At 48.7% G+C, this 23072-nt stretch overlaps 1 protein-coding gene across 1 annotated transcript in view; it reads right to left on the bottom strand.

Annotated features, from left to right (window-relative positions):
- The window catches only part of MYO18B (myosin XVIIIB), a 147579-nt gene that overhangs the window by 61242 nt on the left and 63265 nt on the right, over positions 1–23072 (bottom strand). Inside the window, exons 25-31 of the mRNA XM_063143958.1 lie at positions 16593–16712; positions 14858–14960; positions 13057–13181; positions 8171–8325; positions 5663–5786; positions 3561–3761; positions 868–978 (exon numbers count right to left, since the gene is read on the bottom strand). Coding sequence (XP_063000028.1) covers positions 868–978; positions 3561–3761; positions 5663–5786; positions 8171–8325; positions 13057–13181; positions 14858–14960; positions 16593–16712 — 939 coding nt within the window. The remainder of the gene's footprint in view (positions 1–867; positions 979–3560; positions 3762–5662; positions 5787–8170; positions 8326–13056; positions 13182–14857; positions 14961–16592; positions 16713–23072) is intronic.

Raw genomic sequence — 23072 nt, 5'->3', positions numbered from 1 at the left:
GTTTGTTTCTGTCTTCCAGGGTATTAGCTATCCCACCCAAATGGGACACCATACTCTGATGGTGTCCCATTTACTTGAGAGGAGGTTGCAATGCACTGTAAGCTTCATCTATTTTATACTGCTTTTCCTTTTAAAATGTCCCGGCTTCAGCACGAAGTGGCCCATGACCATTTTAAGAGCCCAGCGTATGAAGCCAAAACATTAAACATTAAGCCAGTCTGTCTAATAAATCACTATAATTTGAAAACAGATGAATCTGTCAATTTCATTTTCTCTCACCTTTCTCATTCCCCCAGCCAATCTTAACTTGATTCATACCAAAATATGAGAGTGCTGCTTTTTTAAAAAATCACGTGACATTTTAAAATGAACAATTTCAATACGCAGTTTTAATCTTTCTACTATTTTATTTTTAACGTTCAGCACTCCGGAATCTATTTTAGATAGGGAGCAGTATAATAGCCAGAGAGCTCTGGCTATTGGTCGGTAGAAATGCAATAAATAAATAAAATAAATAAATAAAATAAAGTATATAAATATTGTAAACAAACAAACAAATAAATAAATAAACATGTTAGAGATGCATTTTTTAAAATGCATCTCTAACATGCATTTTTTTTAAAAAAAGTTTTCTGAGTAATATATATATATATATTTTTGCAAGCATTTTGCCTACCCTTAAAGGCAGCCTAAAATTCATTTAAAATTAAATCAGGGCACAATCCTATCATATTTAGACGGGGGGGGCGGGGGAGTCCTACAAATCTCAGCATGCCCCAGGCAGCCATAGCTGGCTCAGGAATGCTGGGAGTTGTATGACGTTTTTTCTGTCTAAACATGCAGGCGACAGACTTTACAGTTCCGCACCCTTTTCTGGCAGGACTGACGGATGTCTTCCAGTTCCTCTTCTTTGTCTTCCAGCTCCTTCTGGTGAAGCTGTTTCATCCTCTCTATTTCCAGTTCAAGTCTCAGGTGAAGCTGAAAGGGAAGCAAGGACCGTAAAAACCACATTGTGTGCATAGCACTTTCCAATGTGCAAAGTGTTTTGCATAGATTTATTATTTAATAATAATAATAATAATAATAATAATAATAATATATTTATTTATTTGTTACCTGCCTCTCCCTCTGGAGCGAGGCGGGATACAACATAAATGCAAATGCCTTATATAGAGAAAGCGTGGCAACACAGCATTTAGTACAGGAGACAATAATTTATTTTATTTACTTATTATTGCATTTATATCCCGCCTTTTTTCCTCCGAGGAACCCAAGGCGGCGTACGTAATCCTCCTCCTCTCCATGTTACCCTCACAACAACAACCCTGTGAGGTGGGTTGGGCTGAGAGTCTGTGACTGGCCCAAAGTCACCCAGTGGGTTTCCATGGCTGAGTGGGGACTAGAACCCGGATCTCCCGACTCCCAGTCTGACACTTCAGCCACTACACCACACTGGCTCATTGTAGCCATTAGAACATAAGAAGAGGCCAGCTGGTTCAGACGAAGGTTCCAGCATTCAGTTCACATAGCAGCCAACCAGCTGTCGACCAGAAACTCACAAGCACAACATGGTGCAACCTCACCCTCCAGCCCATGTTCCCCAGCAACTGGTGTTTATAGGCTTACTGCCTTTGATACTGAAGGCAGCACATAGCCATCAGGAGTAGCAGCCACGGATGGCCTTCTCCTCCAGGAATTTATCCAACCCCCCTTTAAATCCGTCCAAATTGGTGGCCATCTCTACATCCTGTGTTAGCAAATTCCATAGTTTGACTCTGCACTGTGTGAAGAAGTCCTTCCTTTTATCAGTCCTGAATCTCCCACCAGTCAGCTTCATGGGATGACCCCCTTGGCAGTACTGAATTTAGGAACGAGCCAAGTAAGCCATGGTTTAGGGCCTCACATTATGAGGGGCCTCGAAATACGTTGGCGACAACTAAGATGTATGATAATGGAGATGAAATCTCTTTGGTTTAAATAGGTTGGGGAGTCTGGTGTGACTTACAGCAGAGTTGCCTTATATAGAGAAAGCGTGGCAACACAGCATTTAGGAGAAATAAGCACAGACTAGAGCCCTTTTAAAAGAAGTTCAAATAAGCTTACTTCATTAGTGCTTTTATACATGTCTTCAGAGAAGGCTATCTAACACTGTTCAACTACAAGCACCTCTTAATGCTGGGTGGTACCCCTCCATTGCCCTTCCTATTAGAATGTAATACACTGTTTTTCTCTATATTTTTATGGTACGAGGCCTCTGAGTCCTGACAGAGCTTCAGGCCTCAGCATATCTTAGTCCGGTCCTGTCCCTTGGGTTCTAGTATTATGAGAGAGGGAGAAAAATCTCTCCCTATTCCAACTCCATTTCTGTCGTTGGAGGCTCAAGTAGCCGCCACGGCTCGGAGTGCCTTTTACCATCTTTGGTTGGTTCGCCAACTATGGCCTCTCCCGGACAGGGATCGCTTGGCCACGGTGGTACAGGCATTGGTAACCTCAAGATTGGATTACTGCAACGCGCTCTATGTGGGGCTGCCCTTGAAGCTGCTCCGGAAGCTGGAGCTAGTGCAGAATGCTGCAGCTCGGCTGTTGTCTGGAGTTGCCCCTTTCCAGCATGTAACTCCTCTGCTGAGGGAACTGCACTGGCTGCCTATTCGCTACCGGGCCAGGTTGAAGGTTCTTGTACTTGTGTACAAAGCCCTAAACAACTTGGAAGCAGGATACCTGAGAGAGCGCCTTCTCCCCTACCAACCTGCCCGGTCACTGAGGTCATCCGAGGGCCTGCTCCTGGTGGTTCCACCTAGATCCATCCTCCGATTGGAATCCACCAGGGGAAGAGCCTTCAGCGTGGTGGCCCCCCTCCTGTGGAACTCCCCGCCTCTGGAGGTCAGGCAGGCGCCAACCTTGTACTCCTTTTGGTGCCTCCTGAAAACATCTTTATTCCAAGAAGCCTTTCTTTAACATGCAGTCTTGGATAACTGTAATTGCTTCCTTTAAATTTTGTTTTAACGGTTTTATTCTGTTTTTATTTTCATTTTACCTTGTACACCACTCCGAAATTTTTCAATGTTATTATTATTATTATTTATTTATTTATTTATATAGCGCCATCAATGTACATGGTGCTGTACAGAGTAAAACAGTAAATAGCAAGGCCCTGCCGCATAGGCTTACAATCTAATAAAATCATAGTAAAACAATAAGTTGGGGAAGAGAATGCCAACAGGCACAGGGTAGGGTAAGCAGGCACTGGGTAGGGGAGCGGTATATAAATATTCTAAATAAATAAATAAATAAATAAATAACTCTCCACATCAAGTATCATTTCTCCCAATAGCCCTGTAAGCAGACCAAAAACTAAGGTGGCTTAAAAACTAAGGTTTGCCTGTGTTCGTGGCAGAGGTGAGATTTGACCTGGGGACATCCCACTTCGTAGCTCAGTTGCTATCCCATTACAAGCCCTCGTGCCTACCTCAGCTCCTCCTAACCAGCACCCTTCAAAGAGAAGGGCGGGGCCGCACCTTAGTGCAGGTAGAAGCCAGACCATCCTTCGGAGCCCATCCTACCTGCTCCAGTTGCTCAACGGTGCTTGCTTGGACGCTCAGCTCCTTCTGCTGTTCAGAGGAACTTGATTCCAGGTCCCAAAGCTTCTTCCGGAGGGAGGCTACGGCATTCGGATCCAGGCTGCTGGATGAGCTAAGCTCCTCCACCTGAGTGGCCAGCACTGCAATGCGCTGGTTGAGGCTGGAGTTTTCTGATTCCTTTTGCTGGGAAAACAGGATGGGGAAAATTGACACAGTTAATATTTTGGCCAGGTTTAAGGTTCTTTCCACAGCAATTTAAAAAAAATCAAACTTCGGAGAACCCGAATCTTGAATTGAAATGTTGAGATTTGACAGATTTGTGCAACCATTTGAATGCTGCATGAGCCTTTTCCACCGGTACGTGCACCAATTCTTGGATGGAGACCATTTTGGAGTAACAGCTGGATTGTGTACATTTTCAAAAATGGGGGATCAACCACTGATTGCTTGATTCTTCTTCCCAGCAACCTTGGCAGGGTCCCAGGTGCCATCTGAAACCATCTCTGTACCTGGTGGAGTCTAAGCTGAATGCCTGCAGCTTTCTCCCACTTTCTATCACAAGACTGTAACCAAATGCAAACTTCCCCCATCCCTTCTTTTCGTTTACCAGTTCTGCTGAAGGACACCCTCTGTCGTGATCAGGCCTGTTCCCGTTAGTGTGGGGGAAAGAGTTTCAGGCTATCAATCAGAATCAGATTCTGAAGCAGAGGATACAAGACTCCAAACATCCCAGCCTATACAGGAAGCCAGGGAGGAGGTTCTCCCAGGCTCTTCACCAGCCAGGGATGAATCTTCACAGGACCTTATCAGTGAAAACGTTAACAACTCAGAGTCTGTGGGAACTCAGCAATCCTCAGAGGGGGAAGGAACTTCAGAGTTGGCCAATCCTAGAGTCCGCCACAGATTCAAACGGGCGGGGCTAAAAGAAGGCGAGAGCCAGTCAACTCAGCTAGCTTCTCCGCTAAGGCTTCTTCAAAGGAATCTTCCCTGAAGTTAAAGGGACTCAAGGAGAAGACCTTCCCTTTTGTTGGAAGGACAATTGTCTCACTTAGTAAGCCAAGTTTTAGCTAGGGTGACCATATTTGGGAAACCAAAAAAGAGGACACCTAGTATGTGTGGGGGGAAGCAGCTTTCTGAGTCCTGCAGAAAGTACGTTATTCCCCCACCACCTTAAAGAACCCGATCGGAGTGGAGGAGGGGAAAGGATTTCATTCTGCACCACCACCATCCACTCCAATTGGGGCCTTTTCTATAATGTCCATGAATGACCCACTTTCCCCTTTAAGACCTCAATTGGAGCTCGGGGTGGGGGAATGATGTGCCTCAAGAAAGCATGTCACTCCCTCCTGCCATGCTAATGGCAGCCTTAAAGGGGAAGGTGTGTCATTCCAGGACATTATTGAAAATTATAGAAAATCCCCCGACACCATGGAAAGAACAAAAACCAGGACAAATCCGGGGAAATCCTGACAGTTGGTCACCCTATTTTAGCCCAGAGGAAAGTTCCTAGTATTTAAACTCTCTTCAGGTGTGAAGAGATGTTTGTTGGCTGAATAAAGCTTTGTGGATTACTTGGCAGAAATTTTTATTGTCTTGCACTGCAGTGGGAGGGCTTGGAGATACGGCACCCTTCCATGAAGGCTCCTCCTCCCTCAACTGTCCCTACAAGCAGCCATTCCAGCAAGCTGTACAGTGGGTGATGAGAGGGAATGTAGAACCATTCCACCAGCCCCATTGAAAGATGACTTAATTGTTCCTCTTCCCTCCATGTGCTTTTTTCCTCATGTGTCGTGTCTTTTTAGATCATATGCCTGCGGCTAGGGAATGTCTTGTTTTTAAGCCGCCCTGGGAGCCCTTTTGGCTGAGGAGTGGGGGGGGAAAACACTTTAAATGATTTAAGAAGCTTTAAATGATTTAAGAGTTCTGGGAAATTCTAAAGCTGGCAAAATATTTGGTGACCTTTGAGTCAGCCTAACAAAGGCATTGTGGGGATGTGAACATGGGACATTTTCTTTTGGAAGGATTCCTAGACGCAAACTATGCAGATGCTGCATCGCAGGTTTTGCAGCCTGTGGGATTCTTACCTCTAAGCTCCGCTGCAACTTCCCCAGATGAAACTGGAGGCCCATGTTCTCCTGCGACACTTTCTCGCGAAGGCTCTTCTCGAAGGCGGATTCTCCCAAAGATTGAGCCAGTTGCATGTCAAACCTGCCAGATGGGAAATGTGGCATTTACCATTTACCTCGCTAGGAGCCCTGTGACAAGAAGGAGCTCTAAGCTGGGACCTATCGGAATGGGCTTTTGGCGGCCACACCTGAATCTTGACCAGGGCGGTTTGTTCTCTGAGGACTTTTGCTGGAACTAGGACTAGCCATCAAGGGAGCCCAACTCTAGGAATAAAACGGATCCCCAGCAAATCCAGGTCCACAGCAACAAATCATTTTTTTAAAAAAAAACAGAGCAAGCAACCAGGTGAGTTAAGCACCTCTGTAAATTTATTGCTCTGGCTTCTCCAACCTGTTGTTAAACTCCCTTCCGGCGCCAGATTTCAGCGAGACGCATTGCAATCCAATACTGTGGTGTGCTTTGCAAAGCCCAAAGTATGTCGGACCGGAGGCCCCACAGGCAGACAGGCGAGGATGTGTGATGCTCTGTGCGATGGTGAGTTCCCACAGCAGGGCCAGCTTTCTACCATCAGAACTGGCTTTATTTATTTATTTGTTTATTTATTACACTTATATACCGCTTCCATAGCCAGGGCTCTCTGGGCGGTTTACAAAAGTTAAAAACAGTGAACATTATAAAGGAATATACAAAATTTAAAACCATAAAAATCATAAAATACAAACTAAAACAGACAATATCCATTTAAAAACAACTATTCTGGGTTCAGTTAAAAAAAACTCAGCATATGCTGTTCTGTTTGTTTACAAGGCTGGCTGGCTTGCAAAGCTACATTTGTATTTAAGAGTTGATCTGAACTTGGTGTGAATGCGTGGACAGAAAGAAGCAAGGATGCCGGGCAGATACAGCTGTAGGATTCGTTTGTATTCTATGTTGTTGCGTGCTTCGATCCAGAGGGACCGCAATACCTGACGGAACGCCTCTCCTGACATGAACCTACCCGTACACTACACTCAACATCTAAGGTCCTCCTCTGAGTGCAACAAGACAGCAGCAATGGAGAGAGCCTTCTCTGTGGTGGCCCCCTAATTATGGAATGATCTCCCTGACGAGGCTCGCCTGGAGCCAACATTGTTATCTTCAACAGCATATGCTGAGTTTTTTTAACTGAACCCAGAATAGTTGTTTTTAAATGGATATTGTCTGTTTTAGTTTGTATTTTATGATTTTTATGGTTTTAAATTTTGTATATTTCTTTTTAATGTTCACTGTTTTTAACTTTTGTAAACCGCCCAGAGAGCTTCAGCTATTGGGCGGTATATAAATGTAACAAATAATAAGAATTATTATTATTATTATTATTATTATTATTATTATTATTATTATTATTATGAGAGTTGAAGCAAAAAGGGCTTTGTGAAGGAACGGGTCAGTGGTAGAACTCGTGCATCATATCCAGAATGTCTCCAGTTCAATCTCTTAAAAAGTTCCCTAGAAGAAGCAAGGGGAAAATGCCCTCCCCCAATCTTGCTGCCTGAGCCACTACAGAAGACTGGTCCCTGGATAAATCCAGACCCCAAAGAGCTCTTCCTATTCTCCTATCTTCTTTCCTTTCTGTCTCTAAGCAGACGCTCCGATAAATAACGATCTTCAAATCGCCAATCTCCAAGAACTTCTGCAAAAGTTGAACACCTCCCAATAATGGGATGAGATTTGAATTATTTGATTAGATTAGCAATTCATGAGTCCGCCATTCATAATTCATGGCTCTGCTGTTTAGAATTCAGGGCAGAACTTCCCCCTCGCCTCGAATGGATGAACGTGGAAGTTTCGGGGTCTTTAATAAAACACGCGACATGAGGCATGATCACAGCCGTGGGCATGCCGAGACCTCAGTGGGACAGATGAATCTGGAGAGATCCTGTGTTTGTGTAGGATCAGGGCAGGAGAGGGTAGGATTCAGAGCATGTCACAGGCTTGGAAGGGAGGTGCAACTAGAATTGAGAGTGCAGAGGAATGAAGCTGAGACAAAGGATGGTGAAAGGATAGAAAACAGGGGTAGGGAACACAGTGCCCTTGGACTACAACTCCCACTAGCCCCTGTCACTAAGCAGACTGAGTGAAGACAAAAAGAAAAGGAGGGGAGGCGCCAGTGCAGGAACAAAAGAAGAGAGAACCTCAAATGTGCACAGAAAATATAACTTATTCAGTCTCACTTGTTGGGAGCACTGGGAAAATAGCAACAGGATTTCCTTTGTAGCAGAGCACATGGGAAGCGGACTGCTTCTCTGTTTACCAGTGCCCCCTGGCTAAGGGTGTTAAAAACGTGTCGGACAGAATCAACTGCATTGCTGTGCACCTTTAGAGGTTCTTCTGCCTTCTTTTCTTCCTGCAAACTGAATTCTCGCCATCTTCAGATCCCAGAAAGCCCTTGCAAGGTCTAGCCTTCCCCTCGCCGTCAGACTTACTTCTTCTGCTTCTTCTCCAACTCGTGATTCCGGCTTTGCTGGTTCTCCATCAGCACCCGCGTGTCTTCCAAATCGCAAGTCAGCTGCTTACACTTCCTTTTCATCTGCTGCGCTGTCCGCCTGGCACCTTCGTACGCTTTCTGGGCTTCGCTGAGCTGCCGGGGGAGAATTCCGGCATGAGAAGCAAAAGCAGCAGGGAGCCAGCGAGGAATGTTGTGTATTCCTCAAAGCATAACCAGCTCAGGCTGGTTTTGCAGCTGCAGCACTATCTAGAGATGATGATGATGATGATACATTTATACCCCACCTATCTACAAACTATGCTAGGTGGCAAAAGGTTGACCTAGCCACAGTGGCACATAGCTTCATTACACCCAGGTTAGATTACTGTAATGTGCTCCACATGGGGCTGCCCTTGTAGACAATTCAGAAACTGCAACTGGTACAGAATGCAGCAACCAGAACTCTTGTAGGAGATCATATTTCTCCTATCCTGCATTGTTTAATTTGTCTGCCTGTTAGTTTTCAGTGCCAATTCAAGGTGCTGATTTTGGCCTATAAATGGTTTAGGACCACATTATATGAGTAGCCTGCCCCAAGCATTAAGATAAGGGTCAAATGCTCTTTGGTCCAACAGCAAAAGCCATGAGGCTGGTGGGTACCAGGGATAGGGCTTTTTTAGTGGTGGCCCCACAGCTTTGGAGCACCTTGATTTGGGACTTTCTAAAACAAGAGTATTAATAACAGTGAAGTTGCTTTTTTAACATACACGATCTAATACAATTCTTTTTGAAAAACTGAGAAACATTGATCATTTGTAAGACTATGGCTGGGTTCACACAACACGCTAATGAACAACCATGTTTTTCTGCAGTGTGGCTTGTAAATCTCCTTGAACAACCCAATGACAACCCATGGGTTCTCAAGGTCGCTTGTTCAAGAAAAATAAACTGCCCTGCCAGCCTGTGGAAAACACGCTGCATTCAGTCAACACGTTAACCCACCCTGCAGAAAATGCACTGTGGTCAGTTCACACATTCACCCACCCTGTGGAAATTGCACTGCTTTCAGACAATACGATAATCCATGGTGGGTTAATGTGTTGTGCGAACCCAGCCACTGCGGAGGGCTTCCGTCCTCACGGTTTACTTCCAGGCCCAGGAACAAAAAGAGTTTGCACTTTTTACATGAACTTGTGTCCTCCAAACCTGCGCGGAGAAGGCAACTCGGAGCAGCAAGTGCTATTAAAAAGTCACTTTAAATAAGCAGAATGTTGGATTAATGAAGCCTGTAATTCCAGACAAGTGTCTGCATGCAAATCGGTTGTTTGCTTTCACCCTGGCTCTCAAGAATGGTCAAAGCTTCATTACGTTTTAATGTACTGCGAATTTAGGTAGTTATTTCCGTCCGTGCTTCGAGCACAGTTATCATCAGCATGTCTTCGAGGGGGTTTCATACCGCAAAGCAAACAGCGAGCCTCCCGCACCTGCATCACGCAAGGCTTTGCAAAGTTTTGATGGCTGCACGGGGACGGGAGGCACGTTCACCATAGAATCATAGAATCATAGAACAGCAGAGTTGGAAGGGGCCTACAAGGCCATCAAGTCCAACGCCCTGCTCAATGCAGGAATCCACCCTAAAGCATCCCCAACAGATGCTTGTCCAGCTGCCTCTTGAAGGCCTCGAGTGTGGGAGAGCCCACAACCTCCCTAGGTAGCTGATTCCATTGTCGCACTGCTCTAACAGTCAGGAAGTTTTTCCTGATGTCCAGCCGGAATCTGGCTTCCTTTAACTTGAGCCCGTTATTCCGTGTCCTGCACTGTGGGGGGATCAAGAAGAGATCCTGGCCCTCCTCTGTGTGACAACCTTTTAAGTCTTTGAAGAGGGCTCTCATGTCTCCCCTCAATCTTCTCTTCTCCAGGCTAAACATGCCCAGTTCTTTCAGTCTCTCTTCATAGGGCTTTGTTTTCAGACCCCTGACCAGAAAGGGTAACGCTGAAAGCCGCCTGGGTCAACACAATCTGCACCAACCGGCAGTGATTCTTCAAGGATTCATGTCTGGTCTTTTGCAACCCTACCTGGAAATACCGGGAAATGAACCTAGGATCTTTTGCATGCAAAACACCGGCACATTCCCTGAGCTGACAGCCCTTCCGCTAAAAATAAAGTAAGATCCCAGTCCTCATTGTTCTGAATAAAGTGCTAATTTGAATAGGGATACGGCAAGCTGGCTGATACAGAGTCAGACGCTTGGTCCATTGAGCCCAGCATCCTTTCTTCCCCCACAGAAGGCACAGAAGGAAGGGTCATTTGCCCTCGGAAGATCTCAGCAGTGAGTGAACTGGGGTGGAGGTAGCCCACTCACCCACCCTCAATTCTTCCCAATGTTAGCCCAATCAAGCCATGCACACCCAAAGGCTCTTTAAAAACAGGAGCTAAGGGAGCCACCAGAAGAGGCGAGGGGGGCAGTCCTTCTCTTCTGCCCCCACCCTCAAAATGTGAGCACCGTCTCCCACCCGGGGGTCTCTGCGTGAAACAAAGCAGGGTCTTCCAAGCGCAGCCCCTCCAAGGCCCTTCTGCAGCCTGCCGCTGCAACTCCATCAACCCCAGCCAGCACAAACCTTGATTGGGGATTATGGGAGTTGTGGTATGTGTCATGTCTAACCCTACTGCCCCTGTTTTGGGAGAACGTGTTTCAGGTAATCCATCAGAATCAGATTCGGAAATAGAGGAGGCGGTGCCAGACACCAGCCAGCCTGTACCAGTGAGGGAGGAAGCTCTCACGGGCGATTCCCCAGCTGGGAGTCAGCCCTCTCCAGAGCTTATCTCCTCAAGGCCAAATCCTACACACCCGTTGGGAAGTGACCCTTCTTCCGGAGGAGAGCATCCCAACAAGCTAGCTGATACTAGGGTCCGCCGGAAGCTCAAACGCACCGAGCGGAAGGAAGGCTTGAGAAAGTCAGTCCGACTAGGATTGCGCCAGAACCTGCCTCCGCACCAGGCTCTCTGAAGTTATGGGCATTTGGGAAGGGGCTTCCTGTTCTCCTTGGTCGAACAATTGTCTCGCTTAGTTTGCATAGTTTTGCCTAGGGGGACGTTTCCAAGAGATTAGACTCTCTTCAGGTAGAAGAGATGTTTGCTACTTAATAAAAGCTTTGTGGATTACCTAGCATTTGTCTCCCATCGAAAGTAGGAGCTTTCTGAGAAACATGACATGACACCTTTGGAGAGCAGTGGGTTGGGGGGAACTGACCTATGGCAAGGCAGTGAACGATCAGGCTTCTGTGGGCGCAGAACACCCGACCCAAGAACTTTTAGCTGTCACCTTCTGTTCTCACCTCCAGAAGAAAACCGTGTCATCCTCCAGAATGCTTGCAATTAGAAGACTGTTTACGGCTTCGCTGTGCTTGTTTTTATTGGCATTGTGCAGATACCCCCTGGGTGCAGGCTTCGTGCTTCTACTCTCATCCGCCCCTTTTACTGTTGTTTTAACTGGGAGTTAACATGGTTGCTTTATTGTTGCTTATTGATGTTTGTATTGACCCACACACTATATATATAAACATACATTCGTTTGCAGCTTTGCAAAGGTTTGAGAATCCGAAGGCAGGATTTTGTCAAATTAAATATGACTGATTAGGATTAAATTGATAGATCGATCCACTCTTCTGGGCCGCAAATTTTGGAATTATCCTGTCATCCTGCAAAGGCTGATTAGAACAAGAACAGGCTCTCACTGCCCACAACCTGCTTTTTGTAACAGGAATTTATCCAACCCCTTTTTTAAAGCCAGCCAAATTGGTGGCCATCATGACATCTTGTGGTGGTGAGTTCCAGAGTTGAACTCTGTTGCTGTGTGTGAAGAAGATGTTATAAATTCCTGGTTATAAATAAAAGGTTATCCAGGGCTACTAGTCCAGATGGCTAAGTGCAGCCTCCAGTGCCAGAGGCAGTATGTCTATATACACCAGTTGATGGGGAACATGGGCCAGAGGGTGCTGTTGCACTCAAGTCCTGCTTGAGGGTTTCCCGTGGGCAGCTGGCTGGCCACTGTGTGAACAGAATGCTGGACTAGACGGACCCTTAGTCTGCTCTTCTTACGTTCTTAGGAAGAGACCTGGAGATTTCGTAAGCTTGCACATTTCTGTGGCCTTGAATTGGTGTGATAATGGTATTATGACTCTATAGCAGCCTTCCTCAACCTGGGGCGTTCCAGATGTGTTGGACTACAACTCCCAGAATGCCCCAGCCAGCTGGCTGGGGCATTCTGGGAGATGCAGTCCAACACATCTGGAGCGCCCCAGGTTGAGGAAGGCTGCTCTATAGCACTATTGTAGAATGGTAAAGCCAGTGTGGCGTAGTGGCTAGAGTGTCGGACTGAGAGTCAGGAGATCCGGGTTCTAGTCCCCACTCGGCCGTGGAAGCTCACTGGGTGACTTTAGGCCGGTCGCAGACTCTCAGCCCAGCCCACCTCACAGGGCTGTTGTTGTGAGGATAAAATGGAGAGGAGGTGGAGGAGGATTATGTACACTGTCTTGCGTTCCTTGGAGGAAAAAAGGCTGGATATAAACGCAATAAATAAATAAATAGATTCACCGTTCTTCTGCACATTCCTTCAGGGCTCTGCAAAAACTGGTGTTCAGCAGCGTCCCGGCCTTGGGCAGCATTAACATCTGTACCAAAGGCACATGGCGAGATCACCGCTGTGACAATCAGCACAAGGACCCCGAAGGGGTGGAAATCCAGAAGGGGAGACAACCCCCATGGGAGGTTCAGGAGCCTTTGTGACCCATACATTGAGCCCTTTGTAGGGGGGAATATAAACGTGCCCATCTCAGGCAATGCCTCCTGCGCAGACACAACCACACGCACGCTCCGTGTCCTACCTTTTGTTCCAGCTCCTTTTTGGACGTCTGCTCCAACTCCAGCCTTTCCTCCAGCTGCGCGATCTTCTTCCGGAGGAACCCAATCTCGGTCTCTGCGCAGTCCAGACGCATCTGCCATTCATCCCCTGTTCGCACAGAAGGAGACGCATTCGCAGCGGCTGTCCGGTCCTCCCAAATAAATCCCCTGCAGATGCTCAGGGTCAGCCTGCTATTGGGGCTGAAGTATTGTCAGGGGAGGCAAGAGAAGCACTACTGTGCAGCCGAGGATCATGTACCCCCAGACTCCTAGAAGGATCCTCTTGAGCTAAACAGCACAGCTCCTTCGGAGGAACCAAAAACCTCTTAAGCCAACTCTCTCCCTTGGCCCTTGAAAGACCTACGTCCTTAAAGGAACACCGGATAACGGCCCACTCCCCTTAGAGGGGCATCTTTACCTATCATCTGTTTTCTTATCCAAAGAGCTGCTCGTATTGGAAAGGTGTTAGAGGACACCTGCTCATGGACATGTTAGAAACGGCTGAACAAAACTCAGGAGACACCCCAGCAATCTGGGCCTTCTCTGTGGCGGCCCCCCAACTGTGGAACAATCTTCCTGACGAGACCCGCCTGGCGCCGACATTGTCATCTTTTCGGCACCAGGTCAAGACTTTCTCTTTTCCCCGGCATTTAGCAATATGTAATGAGCCTGGGTTTGGTTTTTGGCTCATCGTTTGTAAAGTTATTATGGTGGTTTTAGATGTATGTGCATTTTGCATGTTTTTGTGGTTTTTCATTCTTGTATATTGTTTTTAAGTATTTTTATCTTATGTGAACCGCCCAGAGAGCGTTGGCTATGGGGCTGTATACAAGTGCAATAAAATGAAATGAAAATAAATAAATCTCCCTTGACTTACGCAAGTCCAGGGATAAAAAGGAACGCTTATTGCAGAGCACACAGCCGCAATGCTATTGCTTCACATGCGATGATTTTAGCTGCGCCAATGTGCCCAATGTAACAAAGGAAGCCGTGCTCTGAGCAAAATGTTCTACGAGTGGCGTTTCCTGGACATACCCCGGCTAAACAGATTTCCCCCACAAATGAGGCCCCTTAGCACAACTTCGCACAAAGATCTGGTTGGGATTGGGCGGGCGGGCGGGGGGAATCTCCCCTCCTTTCCCTCAACCTTTGTGACGGCCTTCACTACTGCGCACACCCCGAGACATCCGCGGCTCTGAAGTCCTCCTGACAGATCTGGAGCACGAATTCTCCAGGGCGGCTGCAGGAGTTGCTGAGGCTTTAGGCAAACTGACAACACTCCCAACTCCATCCTGGTGCTTCTCTCCGGTCGGAGTGACAAGCGGAGACGGGCGTCACTCCCGAGAACTGTCAGACGGATTAATGTGGAGTGGCAGGTGGGGAGAGAGGAGGGGCGGGCGGCATGAGGCCGAGCAAAGGCAGCTAGAGAGGCAGGCCAAAGAGAGAGAAGGGGGAGCGAGCGAATGAACGAACGGACCCACCGATCCAAAACAGCCATTTTCACATACAAAACAGAAGCCTGGGCATTGAGAGACAAGAGCTAGGCCAGGAGGGGGACTGTGGTGTAGTGGCTAGAGTGTCGGACTGGGAGTCGGGAGATCCGGGTTCTAGTCCCCACTCGGCCATGGAAACCCACAGGGTGACTTTGGGCCAGTCGCAGACTCTCAGCCCAACCTACCTCACAGGGTTGTTGTTGTGAGGATAAAATGGGGAGGAGGAGGATTCCTTGGAGGAAAAAAAGCGGGATAAAAGGCAATAATAAATAAAAATGAATGAATCAAATACCTTTCCCAGAGCCTCCTGCTCTGATTTCGTGGAGCTGCTGCTGTGTCTGCTCCAACTGCTTTTCTGCGGAGTCCAGCTTTTTCTGCAATTGGTCGTGCTTGCTCTGAAACAGAATATGTGGTCCATGCTACATGTCACACAACCAGGGCTGGGGTGGGGGGATTCCCACAGTGAACGCAGGTGAGGCTGAGTGGCTGACACAGATCCTTAGAACACACTGGGGGCCCACCCAGGAGCCCCAGGGGAGATGCAGGTTGTACACACGGACATTTAGCGCATTCAGCTGCCACGGTCCAGGACTCCGAACCCTGCTTCTCTGTGATGCTCATGGAGCTACGGGGGCCTCACCAGAGATTGCCTTGTTAGTGTTAGCTGCAAAAAGCCTGCAATTTCCCCTGCCAATACTTAAGGAATGTTGGAGAATTCCACTTGGCGTTCGACAAGTTTTCCTAAGTTTGCCTCCCCAGACGCCATTCCAACTCCCACCACAGCGGCCAGCTCAGCCTGCCGGGGGATTTCCCTGGGATTTGTCATGTCCAAGCCTACTGCCCCTGTTTTGGGAGAAGGTGTTTCAGGTAATCAATCAGAATCAGATTCAGAACTAGAAGACGCAGCGCCGGACACCAGCCAGCCTGTACCGGTGGGGAAGGAAGCTCTCACGGGTGATTCCCCAGCTGGGAGTCAGACCTCTCCAGAGCTTATCTCCTCAAGGCCAAATCCTACACACTTCATGGGAAGTGAGCCTTCTTCCAGAGGTGAGCATCCCAACAAGCTAGCTGATGCTAGGGTCCGCCGGAAGCTCAAATGCACGGGACGGAAGGAAGGCGTGAGAAAGTCAGTTCGATTACACCAGAAGTTGCCTCCGCACCAGGCGCTCTGAAGTTATGGGTGTTTGGGAAGTGGCTTCCTATTCTTCTTGAACAGACAATTGTCTTGCTTAGTTTGCATAGTTTTGCGTAGGGGGACGTTTCCAAGAGGTTAGACCCTCTTCAGGTAGAAGAGACGTTTGTTGCTTGATAAAAGCTTTGTGGATTACTTAGCAAGCCTCGTCATTTGCCTCCCATCGAAAGCAGGAGTGTTCTGAGAAACACGACAGTATTTCCTGCATTTCCCTCCCCCTGCAAATTCTGCAATCTGTGCGAATTCCAGCCAGATCCGTGCACACCCAGCCGTACTTGGCACAAACAGAGCTGAAATTTGTGCAAAGGGCTCAGAATTTTTCACAAGTTGCTGAACCTGCAAAAACGAGGCGTAAAAAAAAGTTGGCGGAGGTGGTTTTTTTTGCGGGGGGGGGACACACACCGCATCTCAGCTTGCGAATGCAAATCGAGTCGTCCATGCCGCGGAACTCTGAGTCAAAAACGAACGAGATTTTTCCCAGCAATGGACATGCCGACTGATACGCTAGTCTTGGGGCTAGCAAGAGAACACCTTCCCTCCTCTCCAATTGCTCCAGACAGAACTGAGATAAGAGAGAGCTCTTTCCATTAATAGCCAAAGCGCTACCTAAGGAAAGCCCTATCAGGTGAGCGGGGAGAAATTCAGATTGTCTCTGTGATTGTGAGGAAGAGTGTGTGAATGAGACGCCCCCTGCATGGGGAGACCCTGGCAGCCGACGCGGCCCTCGGGGCCAAAAAGGTTGTGCACCCTTGCTGCAACAATTCAGCAAATGCAAACCCCACCTCTCCCCCGCCCCGCCCCAAAACACAAACTCCTCTCCACACCCAATGGGTACCTGCAGCTCTTTGACTTCTCTTGACCCCCGCAACCTTTCGGCCCGCTCTCCTTCCAGGACCTGGCAGGCCACGTCTCCTTTTGAGCGCTCGTCCGACAGCTCCGTCGTGAGGTCGATGATCTGAAGGAAGGGCGACACCGCCATGAGACGCGCTTCGCCCCCGCCAGCCCAAAATCAAGCTAGCTTTTTCCCATCGCAAGGCAAGCATCTCGGTGCCCTCGAAACAGGCACCATTAGTGAGGGAGTCATTCTCGTCACCCGCCCCAACACAATCCACAATGAACTCGGGCTACCACTATTTATTTTACACTCATTTTAAAAAAGCCCATTGTTTAAGCTGAGCCTCCTCCAAAATTGGAGTCCTCAGACATTCCTGATGGCGTCACTGAGAGCATGGAAATCCAGGACCAGAACAGTAGTTCAGGTTTCCTCTGGACGATAAAGCGGCTGAGTGTGTAACGTAATCATAAGAGGACAGTGCCTCTGTGTATGAATAGCGGACATCTTTCTTCTCTAATGAGAGCAAGGGTCTCATATATACATTCAGAGGAGGGCAACGAGGATGATCAGGGGTCTGGAAACAAAGCCCTATGAGGAGAGACTGAAACAACTGGGCATGTTTAGCCTGGAGAAGAGAAGATGGAGGGGAGACATGCGAGCACTCTTCAAGGAGTTGAAAGGTTGTCACACAGAGGAGGGCCAGGAGCTCTTCTCGATCCTCCCAGAGTGCAGGACACGGAATAACAGGCTCAAGTGACAGGAAGCCAGATTCCGGCTGGACATCGGGAAAGACTTCCTGACTGTTAGAGCAGTACAACAATGGAACCAGTTACCTGAGAAGGTGGTGGGCTCTCCCGCACTAGAGGCCTTCAAGAGGCAGCTGGACAACTATCTCTCAGGGATGCTTGAAGGTGGATTCCTGCACTGAGCAGGGGGTTGGACTCGATGGCCTTAGAAGCCCCTTCCAACTCTGCTATTCGATGATTCTATGATCACATGCTAGGGGGTGGCCAATTGCAATGACTTCCCCCCTCCAAAAAAAACAACCTTGGGCCCATTGAGCAGCCCACTCAAAACTCCTTGGAAGAGAGGGTTTTGATGTTTCATCAGCTGCTCAAAAGGGTCTGGTGCCCACCTTGGTTCCACTTTGAAAAATCACTCAGCCCTACCTAATTTCTCACAATGCCCCTGACCCACAGAGCTTCTGCAGCATCAATGGTGTGGTTGATGAGGTGACCATCACACATCTTTCATATTTTCTCAGGGCTTACATCAAAAAGCCGTTTTTATCCACGGTGGGCTCTTTCTCACTTTCAGCTGAGAATGACTGAGGGACAAAGATATCTCTTTGTGAAATAATAGTGCATCAAATGCAACCACCCTCTGAAAGGGGCCATGACTCGTATAGTCACAACTGTTTGACACGTTCACCATTCTGCAGACGTGCAGAAAAACCACAGAATGTGGCATTTGCCACATGACATTGCTCCCCAAGATTTTTCAGCTATCGTTTTTTAAAAGAAAATCAAGGTTCTAGACCTTATGATGGTGAATCATAGAATCATAGAATCATAGAATAGCAGGGTTTGAAGGGGCCTACAAGGCCATCGAGTCCAACCCCCTGCTCAATGCAGGAATCCTCCCTAAAGCATCCCCGACAGATGGTTGTCCAGCTGCCTCTTGAAGGCCTCTAGTATGGGAGAGCCCACAACCTCCCTAGGTAACTGATTCCATTGTCGCACTGCTCTAACAGTCAGGAAGTTTTTCCTGATGTCCAGCTGGAATCTGGCTTCCTTTAACTTGAGCCTGTTATTCCGTGTCCTGCACTCTGGGAGGATCGAGAAGAGATCCCGGCCCTCCTCTGTGTGACAACCTTTTAAGTCTTTGAAGAGTGCTCTCATGTCTCCCCTCAATCTTCTCTTCTCCAGGCTAAACATGCCCAGTTCTTTCAGTCTCTCTTCATAGGACTTTGTTTCCAGACCCCTGATCATCCTGGTTGCCTTCCTCTGAACACACTCCAGCTTGTCTGCATCCTTCTTGAATTGTGGAGCCCAGAACTGGACGCAATACTCTAGATGAGGCCGAACCAGGGTATAGAGAGGAACCAGTGAAGATTAGCTTGAAAGTATGGTGCAGGCAATGTCCTCAGAAGCCAGAGAATTATGCAAGAGAAATTCTGTGACCAGCTTTCTTCAAAATCACACATTTCTGTTCCGTTCCGTTCTGCAGAGGTTTTCCTTTGGGAATATACGCACACTTGGGGGAGTTTTAAGCAGCAGTTCCACACCGCCCATAAAGCCTCCTCTTGGAGTACCTGGCAGCATCTGTCGGCTCCTTGCAGGCTCCGTGCGAGTGCTGCTTGAGCCGTGGGATGACGGGAAAAGAAGGAACAGCTTCTTGGCTGCCTTGCAATCCGTCAAACCCGTGGCTGCGGCTGCTCAGCTTCGGGGCGTGCGCTACACCGAAGCCGCAACCGGTGATTTAGCATCAGGCTTGTTTGCAGGCATCTCTCTGCTCATGCAAATCCTCAGGTTTATTGGAAACCTGAAACAATTTGATAATCTCCAGGGTGCTCAGGGCATAATGATAGTGTTAATTAATTAATTGCTGAAAAGAGGCTTTGCCCGGGATGCCAAACAACTGTTATTCCATTCTCTGCAAGGCTGAACGTGCAACGCAGATCTGTCTCAGGGTGGGGAAGGGGGGCAAAACGGCAACCCGCCGTGGGAAAACTCCAATTGCAGAGGCGGTAGAGAAATGGGGAGGTTCAACAGGTGTGCTTCCCTTGGCATCTTGAGATCAAGGGGGTGTTAGCAATTTAGCCCCCTGTGGACAAGGCCTCTTTGCTGCAGCTCTGGTGAGCTCTGTCTTGTTTTTCTTGAGCTGCAATCCACCCTGAGAGCCTTTCCGGCTGGAGAGCAGGGCTGTGGGTTGTTTAAAACAAAGAATAACAAAAAACAATCGATTTTTCTTACACTCCCTCGCGAAGACGGGAGCAGGGATAGCCGCCATGCGTCGTAAAAAGGGAGTCGCTGAGATAGCCCTGAGTTGGAAGGCATGCAAGCAGCAGGTATAATGCTGGAAACATGTGAGATATTGCTAGATCCTTCTGCTCCATCCTTCCTTGCACTTTGTCTGTCCAGGGCTGGAAAACTGGGGCAGGGGTTGTCCATGGATTAACTGGTGCATGGCTAGCTAAGCTTTCCGTCTTGACTCCTATCAAGATGAAGGTGTGGAGGAGAGGAGGCCGGTGTGGAAGAAAAAGGCAGCACAAAAGTACGGCAGGGGTGCGTTGCTTGGGTTAATGAGCCAGCCTGAGGCAGACGCTCTCCTAGAGGGACAGAGGTCATTACCAGCTTAGCCTGATGCCGTGTCCAAGGCCCCTTTGCCGGCTGGGCTGGCGGTTCCATAGCTCCTTCCTTCCTAGGTTTCGGGCCCAAATTCCCACCTGACGTCCCTCAGGTGCTGGGTCCAGGGCCCAGTTCAAACCCAAGACTCCAAGCGCAAGGAACCAAAGACAACGCGCTGGATTTGGGTTTGAGTTGGTTCAGTGGGAACCCTGGTTGGCAGAGTTCAGGGCCTACCAATCCCGAAAGTTATAGGACTGCGGCGGGAAGGGAACACCTTGATTTTACTTTTCCAGTACAATCTCTGCCGTCCAAAGCTAAGAAAAACAGAGGGTTGCTTATTACACAGAATGCGTCCCATCCGGCTTACGTAGTTGCTATACACAGCTTGTCAAGATGAGGGTTGCTCTTAAGACAGCATAGCCCAAGAGGGATGGGGGGGACACCCCCACTCGAAGCAAGTGTTTTGGATTGATTCCGCACCTGTGGGCCCTCTTCTTTCGTCTTCCCGAAGCACGTGGCAAAGCTGGCCCTCAGCGGACGTGAAATCCTGTGCTAGCAGGTCTGCTGCAGGGCCCGGCTTACTCCAGCAGACCCGTGGAGGAGGAGGAGGATACGGCCCAGTAAACGGAATGAGAAGGCAGGCCCCCTTTTCTGGGTGGCTACAGCTGCATCAGCTCAAAACAGGTCATTTAACACCCACGGACTGTTCCGAAAATGGGAACAAAAGGAGGCGACCCGCCGGCTCAGAAATGGGTTTTTCCTCCTCGCTTGGGCGGCGTCATAGAACTCAGCAGGGACCAGAGCAAGCTGTTCAAGGCAGTTGCGCCACAGGGCGCCAAAGGAGTAGGAGAGACAGGTATGCCATAAGCAACAGGCGCCCTCCTTCTTCTGGGAGCAGGGCCAAGGGGGGTGTGGGCCCCAAATGCCGCTGCCGCCGCCGTGCATGAATTTGTGGGCTGCAACTTCTTTACATCAAGGCGAGCTTTGTGCTGGCAGCCGGTCGGGGCTGCCCTCCTTCCCGTGGAAATACCTGATGGCAATTCCCCACTGGAAGGAAACGGTTCTCCTTTCTGAAAGCCTCCGTGGCTACAGTGTGGGAAAACAGTCACTAGCGAAGGAAGGTGGACGGCCACGGTCTCCACGTCTCCAAGACACAGCCAGATCTCGGGGGCACCAACCCCAGAAGGAGCGGGACCAGCCATAGAACCTTCCAGAAATGAACTCAGTTTAATTATTTGTACTAGCCTGGCTTCATAGGGAAGCCATGCAAAGAGTTAGTGTGAAGTGAGCTGTAGCCATTGAGTTAGATCACTGGTCTATGTAGCCCAGTATTGTCCACACTGGCTGGCAGCAGCACTCAGGTGGGGGTTACTCCCCACCTTCAGGAGATGCGAGTGCTCTAAACCTGGGCGTGTCTGTAGAGATAAGCAGCCGGAAACACTATCCACCTTCCTGGCCATTCCACTGCTTGGGAATACCCCACGGCTGTTATTCACATACAGCTCAGTCCATGCGACCAAGAGGCTGAACACTCATCACAGAGTGCAGAGGGGGAAACAAACGTTTTGAATCAGCTACACTGATAAACCAGGGGATGCGGGAGCAGACATGGGAATGTAGGAAGCTGCATTATATTGGCTCAGTTCAGGCAACACGTTAGTCAACACAGGGGGATTCCACACGTCGTACTAAGGGAGCTTCGATGCCCTTCGATTCCGCTCTCCACCCCGCCTTCTTTCGCCAAGCTCTCCAAGCCGGCCGGCGAGGAGGTAGGTGGGTGGCAGCGGTGGCAAGGATGCCTCTTCCTCGTCTCTTCGCCAGGCAAGTTACACAATCGCTTTGGGGTCGCGCTGGGGGCGCATCGAAGAGCCCTCAGTATGACGTGTGGAATCCCCCACAGTGTGAAAACCCCGCTCAATGGTTGAGTTTTCGGAGGCACGCACCATTGTGTGACTGTGGGCTACCGTGGAGGTGAGTAAAATCCATCATGATGTTTGATTGACAGTTCCTCCACCCTCTCTCCTCCCCCGGTCCTCCCAATGGTCTCCCATCAACCATCGCTGCAACAAAAAAAAATCCCAGCAGCTCTCCTAGAGCGGCACTGGTCCTTTCGCCACTCTGGCCAAGGAACTCTGTAGCCAGTGGGAAAAGTCAACTCAACACAACAGAAAACTCCACGGAGCCCTCCACACAACATGCAACATAACGGTTGTGCAGGAATTCTCCTCTGCACAGTGTGGATATTCTGTGTGGAGTGTTTTTCCAAAAAAAAAACCTCCACCATTGCAAGGAGTTTTCCTGCCAGACAACACCTTTCTCAAAGGTGGTGTAAAATCTCCACCGTTGAGAAACGTGTTGTCTGAACTGAGCCATTGAGTCAGAACACTGGTCCATCCAGCCCAGTATTGTCCACACTGGCTAGCAGTAGCACTCAAACAGGAGATGCAGGCGCTCTAAACCTGGGAGTGTCTGTATGCAAAGCAGGGACTCTACCACGGAGGTACAGCCCCTCCTCAAATGTCACAAGCAAGTGATGGGTTGTGGAAGAGTCAAGCACCAGTGGACTTGCAGCTAGGTAGTTATAATTTTATTTATTTATGTATTTCTATACCGCCCAATAGCTGAAGCTCTCTGAGTGGTTCACAACAATTCATAACGTAATCAAATGCAATGTAAAAAGACAGCATAAAAATTTACATATACAAAATTTAAAACAATTTAAATAAAATACTAGACCTGTTTAGAGGACTGGCATAAATGCCCCGTTGTTAGCCTCTAAATGTCATTTTGTCCCTAGGAGTGGAGGGTGGTCTTAACCTGGTGCCGAAAAAATGACAGAGTTGGCACCAGGCGGGCCTGAGTGGGGAGCGCGTTCCAGAGTTGGGGGGCCACCACTGAGAAGGCCCTCATTCTTGTTGCTGTCCTCCAAGCTTCCTTCGGAGGAGGCACTCGGATTGGAGCCCCAGACGATTCTCGTCACATCCAGGTATGTTCAGTTTGGAAGAGGCATTCCGCCAGGCATTGTGGTTCCGATCCGTGCATTGCAGTCCTGAGCTGCTCCCGAGGGAAGCCTTGGAGGGTTCCGAGAAAGGGCTCCCGAATCCCGAAGTAGGAGAGAGAGATGGACAGA

This window comes from Elgaria multicarinata, chromosome 18, assembly GCF_023053635.1.
Source record: "Elgaria multicarinata webbii isolate HBS135686 ecotype San Diego chromosome 18, rElgMul1.1.pri, whole genome shotgun sequence".
NCBI lineage: Eukaryota > Metazoa > Chordata > Lepidosauria > Squamata > Anguidae > Elgaria > Elgaria multicarinata.
This window is presented reverse-complemented; position numbering and strand designations above follow the sequence as displayed.